Source organism: Amblyomma americanum, chromosome 1, assembly GCF_052857255.1.
Source record: "Amblyomma americanum isolate KBUSLIRL-KWMA chromosome 1, ASM5285725v1, whole genome shotgun sequence".
NCBI lineage: Eukaryota > Metazoa > Arthropoda > Arachnida > Ixodida > Ixodidae > Amblyomma > Amblyomma americanum.
The window spans coordinates 60,115,898-60,130,344 of record NC_135497.1 but is presented as its reverse complement, the minus strand read 5'-3'; the positions used below and the strand labels follow the sequence as shown (position 1 = coordinate 60,130,344).

General features: G+C 49.3%; 1 protein-coding gene across 1 annotated transcript; it reads left to right on the top strand.

Annotated features, from left to right (window-relative positions):
- The first annotated feature begins 655 nt into the window (after nt 1–655).
- Nucleotides 656–2,276, top strand: LOC144133065 (uncharacterized). Its single transcript, XM_077665899.1, has 3 exons — nt 656–797; nt 1,694–2,087; nt 2,219–2,276. Exons 1-3 carry the CDS (start codon nt 656–658, stop codon nt 2,274–2,276), a joined length of 594 nt encoding a protein of 197 aa, XP_077522025.1.
- The last annotated feature ends 12,171 nt before the right edge of the window (nt 2,277–14,447 follow it).

Here is a 14,447-nt window from a genome sequence, read left to right as displayed (position 1 = left end):
TGACAGCGGTGAGACGCTGAAAAACTTCTTAGGGCGCTTCCGAGAGCGTGGGTAAAGCTAAGGTTCGATAAATGCAAACTGCGCAGCCCAGCAGTAACTTATCTAGGGCATCACATCGATCGCGATGGGCTTCATCCGAATGAGAAAAACCCTGACGCTATCATGCAGGCACGCAGCCTATGTAATGCAGGCGAGCTACGTTCGTTTTTGGGTATGGTTACTTTTTACGCGAGGTTTCTGCCGAACATGTCAACCACACTTGCTCCATCGCATCAACTGCTCGAAAAGAATGCACGCTAGCTATGGAAACAGCCTCAAGAGCTCGCATTTGAACGCGCCAAGCAAAACCTTAAAACAGCCACGGTTCTCGTTCATTTCCACCCTTCGAAGGAACTTAAACTTGAATGTTACGTGCCTCCGTACGGTGTGGGGGCTGTCTTGTTTCACACGACTGGTAACGATCACAGGCCCATCGGGTTCCGCTCGCGAACATTAACTCAGGCGGAGCGCAAATATTCACAGCTCGAGCGAGAGGCACTGGCACTGGTATTCAGCGTCACGAAATTCCGTGACTACCTTCTGTCGGGAATTTACCCTGCTGACTGATTATCAGCCATTGCTGGGCCTGCTGCGATCAGACAAGCAGACGCCCCCAATGGCCGCCGCTCGGATACAACGTTGGGCGCACCACCTGGGAGCCTACCGGTACCGACTACAGTACGCACCAGGACGACAGATGCTGAACGCTGACGCCCTGAGCCGAGTTCCGCACCGATATCCTCAAGCTGACGTCGACTGTGAGCCGCCCGAATATGTGCTGTCGCTGAACCAGCTGAATTGTGGCGCCGTGACAACGCGTGAGCTGAAGGCATTAAAGCCTTTCGACCCTCCTGGTTGAGGTCAAACTATGCATACTACATGGGTGGCCCAGAAACGCAAACGGAATGACCCGGGCCGTACTGCCGTTTTTTGACCGTAAGCTCGAACTATCCATAGCACATGAACTGGTGTACAGGGGTAATAGGGTCATAATACCAACCGAAGCTAGGGAGCGAGTGCTGCCTCTTCTACATCAAACGCAGGAGGGTTCACCGGCAATGAAATCTGTCGTGCGTTCTTTTTTCTGGACGCCAGGTCTTGACAGAAATATTGAAGAGTTGTCTGCTCAGTGCAAGAACTGGGTGCAAAATCTGCCGATGGCAGCCGCGGCCCCCTCCGTTAACTGGCCTGAAACAGCCGAAAGGTGGTCCCGTATTCACGTTGACTACGCGGGTCCGATCTGCAGAAAAATGATACTCGTAGTAGTCGACGCGCATACCAAATTGCTCGAAGCAATACCTTTGTTGTCCCATGCGTCAGCGCAGACTACCATTAACTCTCTGCGTGTCATTTTCAGCAGGTTTAGAATACCCCGCACGATCGTTTCTGACAACGGAACCCAGTTTACCAGGCAAACAACAACATTGTGCGCCTTCGATGTGCTCCATACCATCCCCAGTCTAATTGTGCGGCAGAAAGGGCAGTGCGAACTGCAAAAGATGGCCTTCGAAAAATGAGGGAAGGAAACCTGTAAGAGAACCTAGTACCGTTGCTTTTTAACTACCGGTGGACTCCACGAAAATCGGGTAAATCCCCAGCAGAGCTGCTTTTGGGCTATCAAACGCGCTCGTGCGTGGACACATGCAGCCTCCAGCACTTCCGGGACCAAAAGAGAACAATGATGACTTGCTGCCACTACTTCTAAGTGAGGTGTATGCCCGCAATTACGGTGCGGGGAGTATCTGGACGCTTTGCCATGTGGAGACGACGTCTGGAGCGCGAATGGTGACCGTGGAAACATCGGACGGAGTCGTCCAGCGGCACGTATGCCAGGTCCGCCCGCGACCAGAAGCACCAAGGGATAACCCGGAAGTAACTACAAACACCACACATTGCAGTGCGTCAGACCAAGCAACACAACTACAGCATCCAGAAACAGTGAGCCCGGATGAAGGCATTGCTGCTCGGCGCACCCCAAATGGCACCGGTTCCCCAGATCTTCCGGCACCAGATATTCCGGTGGCCCCGTTGAATACAGGTGTCGCCCAACAAACTGAGACTTGCAAGGGTGGTCAAACGGGCTAGTTGGTTGCTCATATTTGGGAAAAAACAGCGCACCTTTAGACACTGTGTCGTTATATCTGCCTTTGTCCGTGTCTAAAGGTGCGCTGTTTTTTTTACAAACTCTGAGACGCTCAACGAGAGAACACAAGCCAGTGCAACGTTTTCATTTCTGAGGAGGAAGGAATGTTGCAACTTCATGTGTTTTCGAAGCGCGCACCTTTTATCGCCTTATCTAACGATCCTTCAGAGCTTCGGACTATCTCGACTAACACGGGCTTCTTCCTATCTTCCTGCCACTAGGCTACTTATAAATATGCCCTAAACCTGTGATTAAACGTTCATTTTGTGTGTGTGTGTGTGTGTGTGTGTGTGTGTGTGTGTGTGTGTGTGTGTGTGTGTGTGTGTGTGTGTGTGTGTGTGTGTGTGTGTGTGTGTGTGTGTGTGTGTGTGTGTGTGTGTGTGTGTGTGTGTGTGTGTGTGTGTGTGTGTGCGCGCGTGTGTGTGCGTGTGTGTGTGTGTGTGTGTGTGTGTGTGTGTGTGTGTGTGTGTGTGTGTGTGTGTGTGTGTGTGTGTTGTGTGTGTGTGTGTGTGTGTGTGTGTGTGTGTGTGTGTGTGTGTGTGTGTGTGTGTGTGTGTGTGTGTGTGTGTGTGTGCGCGCGTGTGCGTGTGCGTGTGCGTGTGCGTGTGCGTGTGTGTGTGTGTGTGTGTGTGTGTGTGCGCGTGTGCGTGTGCGTGTGCGTGTGCGTGTGCGTGTGCGTGTGCGTGTGTGTGTGTGTGTGTGTCCGTAAAGTTCCCAGACTGAGTTCATTAAACAAAATGCGTGTAACACTGAAATCATTTCTGCAGCACCATTTCGAAATAGTCTCCCTTGCAGTCTATACAAAGCTTTCAACGCTTCTTTAGGTCTTGGAAACTGTTGGAAAACGCTTCTTTTGGCAGGGCTATCAGCTCCTTTGTCGTGGCGTCTTGAATGGCCTGCACGCTCCCCGCCCAGCGACCATTCAGGGCCCTCTTCACACGATGAAATCGGAAAAGATCGCACGGGGAGAGGTCAGGTGAGGATAGCGGATGGGGAAGTACAGTATCGCTGCGATTGGCGAGAACTTCTGTCACTCTGAGTGCAGGTTGCGGCCTTGCGTTATCGTGGAGAGCGCTCCATTGTCCAGATGCCCATAAGTGAGGGCGGCGGCGTCGCAGTGCGGCACGCACGTTTTGGAGCACGCAAATATAAAACTCCTGATTCACCGCCTGCGCTTGTGGGAAAAACTCGTGGTGTATGACTCCTCTGGCATAAAAAAAAACTATCAGGGTAGTCTGTTTTGGTCTTCTGTCACCGACCCTTTCTCAACGCCGGAGAGCTTGTGGACCGCCATTTGGCGCTTTGCTTCTTTGGTTGAGAATCGTATTGAGAATACCATGCTTCCTCTTCAACAATGATGCTGTCGACAAATGCAGCATCCTTCTCTGCCTCGGACCGCAAATCAGCGCTCAGTGATGCCCGCGTGTCCTCCTGGTCCTGTGTGGGAAAGTGCGGCACAAGTCTGGCATTCAGCTTTAGTTTCCCCAAGATCTCACACAAAGTTTTGTGGCATGTTGTTTTACTAATATCGAGAGCATCTGAGATAGATATATGGTTCTCTCTCGCTCGCGCGCTCGGACCACTTAGGGACCGCCGCAGTTTTACGTCTCTATTCCGGAAATTCTCCTACGAATTACTCGTAACATTTGGCGGAGCTGTGCTGGGTACGCTTCCCAACCACCGCACTCCACACAGCATCACTACGGACCTTACACCTGTCCACTAGCGACCCAGCCGCCGTATCCACGAAGAGTCGCCCGAATTAGGGCCCCTTTCCGCGCCCACAAGAACGACGCAGCCTCGGCCACCGAGTCTAACTGATATGGCCACTGACACTAGGTTCCTGGTGCCGACCCAGCCTAGCCCGTTGTATCCAACTGCCATGGCCACTGACACCCGGCTACTGGCCCCGATTTTTTGCAACTTACCGCGAATACCGCCATCTCTTCACGGTGCCGCGTTCGAAGACACTGAGGATTGGCTGGAGACCTTCGAGCGGGTAGCCTGCTACAATGGCTGGAGCGACGAGCGCAAGATCCATAATGTATATTTTGCTCTGGAAGAGTCTGTCCGGACGTGGTTTGAAAACCTCGAGACTACTCTTCTCACCTGGGAGACGTTTTGCCGGAATCACCTGGCTACATTACCCAACGCCGTCCGCCGGGAGAAGGCTGAAGCTGCGCTGAACTGCCGAAACCAGCGCTCGAACGAAAGTGTGCGCATGTACATCGAGGACATGGCCCGTCTATTCAAGCGTGCCGACCCCAACATGACAAAGGAGAAGAAGCTTCTCCATCTCATGCGAGGGGTTAGGCAGGAGCTCTTTGTAGGCCTCGTACGCAGCCCACCCCGCACTGTTGCGCAATTTCTCACCGAGGCGACCACCATAGAGACGACGCTGCAGCAACCGGCCCGCCAATACAATCGAGACATCCACAGCATTGTGCCCGAAACCTTTTCGTCGTGCCTCGGCGGCAGTGCAGACACCTTGCGCGGACTGATTCGGTCAGTTGTCCGCAAAGACCTCTAATGGTTCCATCCGCCCCAGGTTGCGCCTGCGCCGCTGTCAGCGCTGACAGAAGTCGTCAGGGACGAAATCATCAGGTTGCGCAGGCACCTCCTGTTTCAGAAGCGCCGCCCCAGTTCATTGCCAGACCCACGTACGCATTCGTTGTACGTCGCACGGCGAACTACGGTCCCGCTATTCCGACGACGTCTATGAGCAGCATCGGCACATGACACGCAACCGCACCGGGCTACGGTATAACCCCAACGTCTCCCGTCAGTAGCACCGCCCCATATTATGCAGCTGCACTTGCTACAGCTGAGCCACGTCCTCGGAAGTCGGATTTGTGGCGTACACATGACCGTGGGCCTCTGTGCTACGAATATGGGGAGCCCGGTCATCTCTACCGAGCCTGTCCGTAGCGTCAAGTGGGTTTTCGTGGTTTCCGTCCCGACGCACTTCTCCTCATAACGGTGAACGACTGCATGAGATTGCGGAGCATCTCTGGGCTCGCCAGAAGCGTGTTTACTCTGGAAGGCGTGAGTCCAGTTCGCCTTCGCCTCTCCGCTATCGCGCTTCCAGCCCCGGCTGCCAGAGTAGCTCTGCTGGCCGTCGCTCACCCAGTCCGCGTCGTCGGGACAACTAACACCAGAGACCTCTGCAGGCAAGGCCGTTGACGTCGAGACGTGTCAAGATGCTGCATCACGAAACCAACGAGCCGACATATTTGGACAGAGAGCGGCAGCAACAATACCCGATACACTGCATCCGATTTGCACGTGACAATTGCTGGCACCGAAATTACCGCGCTGTTCGATACCGGTGCTGATTGTTTTTTTATAAGCCGTGGCTTTTCTGGAGACCTTAAAAAAGTTCTGACACCGTGGACGGGGACCCACATGCGCACCGCTGGTGGGCTTCTAATTTTCCCTGTTGGCAAGTGCACGGCTAGAGTTGGAATTCGTGGTTTAACGTGCGTTGGTGAATTTGTCATGCTCCCGAGTGTTCCAGGGACTTGATTCTGGGGATCGACTTCCTGAGGGCGAACGGTGCTGTGATTGACATTAAGGACGCACGTGTCACCTTCTCGACCAAGCAGCCGTGGCTCGCGCTGGCTCCCGAGATCCCTGCAGCAACGCTCTGCGCATAGTCGAGAATGTCGTCACGGTGCCGCCGTGGTGCAGTGTCCTAGTGCTCGTGCAGAACGACCTATTTCACGACTACGAGGGCCCGGCGGACGGCCATATTCTACTGCTGCTTGAGCGGGGCCTTGTCGTTGCCAGAGGTGTCGTCCGACTACGTGACGGCCGTACCCACGTCCTCCTGACCAACGTTTCCAACGAATATCAGCACCTTGTCAAAGGCACGGCTATTGCCTTCCTCCACTACGTTGCTGAGGTCCCAGGTTTGTGCACCGTGGGAGGGCTCGCTCCAGACAATGCTGGCCCACACCACGTTCTTTAGTCAGTCAAAACAGCCACCCGAAATTCGGCGAGGGGCAGAATATCAGTCACAGCGTCACTATTGCTGAATCGGGCCACAGGGCGAGGAACTGCGGAGGTGGAAATTGTCTTGGTACCGGCACACTCTAAGAACCCTGGGAACGAGGCAGCTCAATTGAATGCTCGAGGTTTCGTCAGCCGGGCAGGTGAGCCGGACGCTCCGGGGAGGTCAACAAGAGATGGTCTGGTGTCCTTTCACGACATTACTAACCATTACAAACTTGAGCGGAGAATTTACCCGCCCCCAGACAAGCAATTGGGGAAGGCGCACGAATGCGTCTGGTGAAAATTGCAGACGAGATCTTTCTATATCCCATGCGTGTTAAAAAAATCTACCCGGACGCTCAGCCGGCATGCAAATGGTGTCAAGAACTGGCAACCTATGACATTTTATGGAGTTGCAGCATAGCGCCTCCACCGGAGGATATTATGCGTGATCCTTCTCTCGAGCAGTGAGAGGCCGTGTTAGCCATCCTCAGACTCGGTCGTCGAGACCAACGCCGTGGAGAGGGTCACCAAGGTCGCCTTCAGCCATGGGTAGATGGCCATCTAGCACGGAATCGTCCGCACATGTATTCTGACGAAAATAGTTTCCGTCCGTCGGTCCATCCATCCATCCAATCTATCCAATCCACCCACCCACCCATCCATCCACGCACCCATCTGTCCGTCCGTCCGTCGAATCCATCCATCCATCCAACCATCCGTCCATCCGTCCAATCCAATCCATCCAATTTAATGTAATCCAATGAATCCAAACCATCCAATCTAATGTAATCCAATCCATCCATCCATCCATCCGTCCGTCCGTCCGTCCGTCCGTCCGTCCAATTTTCACTACAGATATATCAGCTTCCACAAAACGCAGCTAAAAAATTTTGCTGCAGGATATTCCTGAAGTAGCGCCCTTTAGCACCCTGGGCACATCGCAACTTTGTTGAGACCTCCTGTGACAGCCCCTTTAATTTCTACCACCTGGGGTTCTTCACCTTCTGCATTGACACCGGGCAGCACACGGGGGGTTTTAAGCGTTTCGTCTGCCATGGAAATGGGGTCGCCGCTGCGGCCATTCTAACCTGCGTGCTCGTGCTCAACACCCCAAGGCCGTAACAACTCAGGCACCGCGGAAAGTAAGTGTCCGGGAACCTGAACGAGAGTGCACAAACTTGAGCGAGGAGGAATCGATCGGTGGCTCCGGTAGGGCCAATGGTTAGGTCCGGCACAGCGCTCTGCTATCTAGCGAATACGAACGGCGTGTGGGCCTAAATCACGTGTTTGTCAATTACATGTTAATCGGTATTCAAAGCACATGATTGAGAATAAATATCGATCTTTTCACCACTGAAACCTTCAAATGCCAAGTTTGCAACGTGTAATTTGTAGCCGCAGCTATCAGCGCTCTTGATTGCAAGCGCATTCAAAATTGCCACTTTACAATATCTCTACAACTTGATATGAGTTATCCCAGCGAAAAAAAAAATGGCAGTGGCTTAGCTCCGCTATGCCAGGATATACGTAGCGGGAGGTACGTTTTCCTGGCTGAGCTTGTTGTTCTGGTAATGCCAAACGCAAAGTGCCGTACATTGGATTACTCACTGGTGTCAAGTCCTTTTGGTGCCACAGTCTGCCGCACACACTACAAATGTGTCCATACGGATTGTTCACAAAGTCTGCTTGAAATGTCCGGGTTGCAGATGCACTTTCGGAAACTCGAATGGTGCGACATCCTCTTGGGTTGTTTCCCGTTGACTGACGCCTTCCATAGGCTCCATCTCGGCGGCTATGCGGTGTCTGTTACGCTCGGCCGTCTGGCGTCTCCGTTTGGCAAGGCGTTCCTCTCTCTGTCCGGGCGTCTCTGCTGCTCTCTTCGCCTTCTGACGCTCATTCTCTGTTTGTTGAGTAGCCAACTGCCAGGCGACAACGTCAGGATTGGAACAATTATTGTTCTCTTGTCCATACCGCCATTTAGCAGCGGCTGGACTCTCGCGGCTCGAAAGCTGCTCGAAAAAACACAGGAGAGAGCAAGGGACACACAAACAGTTCATGTTTGTTTTCATGTTTGCGATGATAGGTTGGAAGATTATCGCCCTTGTTTTAGCGTCAGCGACAAACAAAGGCAACCGTTGATAACGTTTTGTGACTGTAGTTATAACTGGAACGAAGTAAAGACAACACAGCATGCCATTATAGTGCGGGAAAACTGCACGGTTTTCAAGCGGGCCAGTTTAGGCTCGGAGCACCCCAGCTCACGCAGGTGTTTGATTCCGTCTTGCGCATGCTCATGGATCCCAACCAGTAGAAGACTGGGCGCTAGTAAACCGTAGTACACGCAACGCGAGAGGATACGCCAACGGCGAAAGCGAGGAAGCATTTGGGCTGGGCTAAAAGGCTTAAAGGTGACGGAGTACGTATCATGATATAAAAATTAGTCGAACCAGCAGGAATAGGTGAAAATAATTTCGGTGTCGCTTTGATGCACAGGGATGTTTTCAAAGCTGTGAGCTTGCAATGTGAATAAAACTAGCCTAACACGCGAATCACCACTTCCTCGCTTTTCTATTTTGCCGTTAATCGAAGTTTCAAGATGCATATGTGATGCTATATACTGCTAAAATCTTCACTACACCATGTTTTACCTACGAATAGCTTAAAAAGCCCTCTGTAAATGCTACCACCTGGGTAGCAAGGCAGTCGAATAATTTGTTTGAAGGTGCACCCAAAAGTAAATAAGGATTAGTGATGCCAAAGAAAAAAAAATAGGTGGGACACGTGAAATAGCATCCGACACCTGGGTGGGTGATTCTGTAAGCAACGACATAGGTCATTAGAAAAATACTGTCGCGTCTGCGGAACAAAGGTAGTGCGAAGTATGCTTACCTTCGATATGATGTATGCGATGCCATAGTACAACCTTTCGTTGATGTCCCGCATCACAAACGTTTTTTCTCGCAAAACTACAAAAGAACAACAACAAAACACGTTGCACTCAGCCATGACAGTTCTCAGTATGCGATAGCTTGGAGTGAGACTTCGAAATATCTCAAGTGAAAGAACAAGCAATGACGTTCGGTATTCTGATTTAACATAAGAGCACCTCTTTGATCACTTTGTTTTTATTGCTAAGGACCCCTCATGGTGTCTTACGTAATTTCCACAAGTGATATACTTGAATTGCTTTGTTTCTGTGAAATCATACCCAGGAATTATAGATAAGTGCATTTTTCAACAGAGAGTTGTTTATGAACGTAACTTTCCTCATATCGTAAGACGGCAAAATAATAATTTATGTCCAACATTCTTGCTCAAAAGCTTTCGAAACTGTAATATTGGACGGCACTGTAATTATGTAAGTATTAAAGGCAATGCTCCATTCTTCTTATGCGTTGCAAAATCTTTCCTTTGAAGTTTTTCCATCGCTCATATCAAGCATTTAGGGCTGTCATAAAAACCAATGGGGAACATTTTTGACGGCAGCAAAAGCGTAAATAGCAAAAAAATGCAAGTCTGCGGACCGGAGATCTGCGTATACCTATGTTATCATAGTGAAATCTTAGAATGTATGAAAAAGTAGCGTTCATAAACTCTTTGAAGTTGAAAAATGCTTTTGTCCAGAGTTGCTGGGTATAATCTGTGGGTCTCTCGTCCGTACGCTTGTAGTTTTCTGCTACTTATTGTAAAAAACTCACACTATTGGTTTTCTAAGCCAGTCGTAACAGCTCGATGGAAGAGCAGGATGAACTTCTGAAAAAGTATTTTCTAAACCTCGGAAGTTTAGATCATCTCCATAAATATTTTCATAACAGTCTACTACAAAATTCTACCCGCCGCGGTGGCTCAGTGGTTAGGGCGCTCGACTACTGATCCGGAGTTCCCGGGTTCGAATCCGACCGCGGCGGCTGCGTTTTTATGGAGGAAAAACGCTAAGGCGCCCGTCTGCTGTGCGATGTCAGTGCACGTTAAAGATCCCCAGGTGGTAGAAATTATTCGGGAGCCCTCCACTACGGCACCTTCTTCTTCCTTTCCTCTTTCACTCCCTCCCTTATCCCTTCCCTTAGGGCGCGGTTCAGGTGTCCAACGATATCTGAGACAGATACTGCGTCATTTCCTTTCCCCAAAAAACCAATTAAAAAAATCTCCTACAAAATTCTGCACTTGCCTGACAATTTAATATTCCAAGAAAGAAAAATGGACTACATCTAGAAGATAAATAAAAAAAGCCACGACGTTTCACTTGACGAGGTGATGTTTCTCTGTTAAGGCTATATCCAAGCCGCTGTCAATGTTGAAATAATTTCAATCAAGAGAGATTTAACGTGCATTGCATTGTGGTTCTGGCGTTCATTCCAAGGGACTCGTTACTTTTTTTCTTCGCTGTTTCGGTTCCTAGTCTTCTTCAACGACACACTGAAAGTAATAAGGTAATGCATCTTCTAACAGACGATTTTACTGTTATCATTTTAAATTCCAATTCTTATTTCAATATTTGTCAGCGCCACATAATTCGATTTTTCCAACACTATATTACCCCAACTTCCTGTTGCGTCTCCAGGCTTTTTTATCAGCTTTTTGAACGATGATCTTGGATAAGAAGCAACTCGTTAAATGGTAACGCCCGCCCCAAGAAAATGGCAAACGATTTGCGGGTTGCTAACTTCTGGCGTAAAAAGTCAAAGAGCAGAAAAACTTACTTCGAACAAGTGGGTTCAAACCGCTGTCTTAGGAATTGAAAAACGCATCGATAATTCATTGCTCCTTAAATGAGACGATGGCACCGTTTTAACTATGTTTTTTTCCTCTGTTATACATAATAGCTCCCATTTGTCGCTAGGTATCGTTGCCTGACCAGAAGCTGCGGTACTGTACAGTGAAGAAAATGGAATATTGCGCCTGCCCCATCTGTGCTGGTTTTCTCTGGAGTTTTAGGAAGTGGACAATTGGTTGGCGTTTGTTTAATTTAGCAGCAATGTGACTTTTAGCAGTGTATTTTTATACAAAAGGCATGCATTTCATCTTGGTTGTGAATAGAAATATTGCAAAGCTTTCTTTCTGCATACGGCAAAGGTGCATAAGCGTTCACGCCTAGCCTGTTTTGGACCTGTGCAGCTTCATTCTGAGCAATACAATAGTTCGACATTGTCTACTCATAAACGCAGCAAAATATCACGTCATGTGCAGCCTTCGTGAAAAGTCTACCGCTAGTAACGATGTCATTAAGAGGAAAGTGAGACATATAGGGGCACCAAACCTTTACTGTATGAGATCACCTGTATGGGGCAAGCACTGCTGTACCGCAATATTTACGATCCACAAACAGCGAGTGGTTCTAGAGTTCTGAATTCGGCTTGCAATGTGCCTTGCATGGAGATTGCGCTGGCATTGCATTGGCGTGACTGCATGATTGTAACTCGAGATGCTAACGGCAAGCCCAGAAAGACTGTAAGCATCGTAAGATTCAGCAAGCGCCGGGCCCTTCTTGCGGTAACTTCAGAGCGTACCATCTGCGGTAAGTATCTTTTCTCGTTGAAATTTCCCCCTTCACACTTCGATACGCAGAGTACATCGCTCGCGGGGATCAAATCCCTCATGGAGGGCGCATCTCCTACTCGTTTTTTTTTTAATACGGAGGCATTATATGTCCAATTAACACAAAATCCGGCGTCCGTCGCCGTCTCTGGCACGAAATTCGCCGTCCGCCGTCGTCTATGGCAGGAGATTCGGATGATGCAGTACGCCGGTGTACGATGCCACAACAAAAATGTAGCGAACACGTACAACTGTTGCAACGCTAAACGCGCACCGTGAAAGGCTTCTGCCGGTTAAATCGCCCGCTTATTTGCGCTGGAATTTGACGCAGAGATGGCATACGCCAGTCTTGCTTTTTCTATACCAAATTTGGATGATGTACTTTCCTGGTCCGACCATAATTAATTATAAATCCGCGTCGTCGGCAGCATTGCATGGCGACCTCCCCCCCTTAACAAGCAGCCTTCGCATAGTGCACGTTTAGCGTTGAGATAGTCTGCATAGTTATGACTGATGGAACGTACATAATATGGCCTATGAAAGCCATGACTAAGTCATTCTGCAGCACATCACGATGAGCACTTTACCAGTAATGAAAGGTGTTTAGAGTTTGTACAAAGTATGTGTGGTCATAATCTTGATCCATGAATCATTCTGCAATGCAGCTGCACTGAGCACTTAAAAGTAACATAATGTAATGTGTGTAGAGTTTGAACAAAGCATGTCTGGTGATGGCTCATAGTCACAGCCCTCACTCATAGTCAATCTGCAACATAGCATGACTGAGCACTGTAATGCTTTCGCATTCTCACATGTAAGCAGTCTTAAGTGTTTCTGACAAATTTTTGTCTCATGCATAGTAGCCATATTGGATCGCCCTGAGTGCTTAAATTTAAGAAAACTGGGTGTCACCTGAAATTCAATCACGCCTACAATAAAATAACTTCCTTGTCATGATGAGCCACTGATTCCCCATCGCTTATTGAGATTCGAGCACAAACTAGAGAGGTTTAGTCAAGACATTTTTGTACTACACTGACCAGCTCTGAAGCAACCGGCAAGCGTGGGGAAAGCAGTTTCTCTGGAGCAACCCGTGACTGAGCGTTAACCTTCTGTTTTTTGGCTATGCATAGAAGTGTTCTGGCTCCCTTTATAAAGATACACCGGTAGGTGTTTTATGAAATGAACTAGCAGCTCTAGAAGTGAATTTTCGTGCAACAAGATGCTGCATATTGCGTATTAAATTAGGGTGTCGTTATCTAATGTTCCTAGTTGCTCTTAGGGGGCGCACACTCAAATAGTTGTTCAGAATGCTGTCAGCAATCACCGACAGTCATAACAATGAAAGGTATATGCTTTGCCAAATACCGAATTTCTGCTGTTCGTACATTAATTAAATATCGCCAAAGCTGCTCCATTTCGATGGAGGCGGAATGAAAAAATACGCCAATGTGCTGTGCGATGTCAGTGTCACATTAAAGATCCCGGAATTACTCCGGTAGAATTTAATCCCTAGAACTCCACTACGGCACCGCTTTTTCTCGTTCTTCTTCCCCTTACTCCTTCATCTCATTCCTGACAGCGCGGTTCACGTGGCAGCTCAGATTGAACGAAGTTTCGCTTTCTGTTGCTCTCCACCCCTCACTCCTTGTTTTGGCTGTGCCTCTAGTGCTCCCGGAACGACCACTGATGTGGAGGCAACGGCGCTCGCTCACGCGCAACGTACAACGCCGAAACATCTCAACGAGGTTGTCGGATCACGCAACGAAGTTTTCGAGCAGACAGCAGAGCCTTAAGACATACCCTGAGTACTGAAAGAAGCAACTTTGAGTAGGCCGCAGACGGGGGCTGCCACGCCGCTAGTCTTTGCATAGCTGCTGCATCCTGTCACCTACAGCAGCGAGCGATGCTCGGGCCGCATAGTGCGCGTATCCGTCTGGGATATTAGAGGTTATAAGGAAAGAAACAGCGCAGTAGTTGCCTCACACAGCGTGGCCACTTCCATTGTGCCGTGCAGAAACAAAGAAAGGAGTTTAAGGGGCTGACCATTATGCCGACAGACCCTAGCTAGCAATCAGACGGAAGTCTCCTATCGCGTCCTGCGCTCCTGCCAGATGCGAAGCTGGTGCAATCCCGGCTGCAGCGATCACTATGACGCCGCTTCCTCGCTTCCTGCTTTCACGCCTTTTACAACCTTTCCTCACATGGCGGTTCAGCTGTGCACCAAGAAGTAATACACTTACTGCATATTTCCTTTTCATTCTGACAACACCGACTGCAGATATAAAAATAATCGGCGTCCCATTATTGTAGGCGTGGAACCTTCGTGTTAAGAATTATACGTAGTAGAAATTTCATTTATGCTGTGCTAGTTCATGTTCCTAATTTAAAGGTCGATGAGTCTGACCCGAAAGACGCGGGTTCGATCTAGGCCGTGGCGGTTGAATATCGATGGAGGCGAAATTCTAGAGGCCCGTGTGCAGTACGATGTCAACGCACTTTAAATAGCCACAGGTGGTCGAAATTCCGGAGCCCTTCACTACGGCGTTTCTCATATCCTTAGTCGCTTTGGGACGTTAAACCTTTCAAAAATCAAATAAATTTCAGAAAGTCAATCAGTGTATATGCGACAAATCTCAACAGTGTGTCCGCAGGAAGGTCTTCAAGCAACGTGTTGAAAAATCATCGGAAGAACCCAAAATTCTTGATCAGACTCTTCTCATTGTGCAACTAA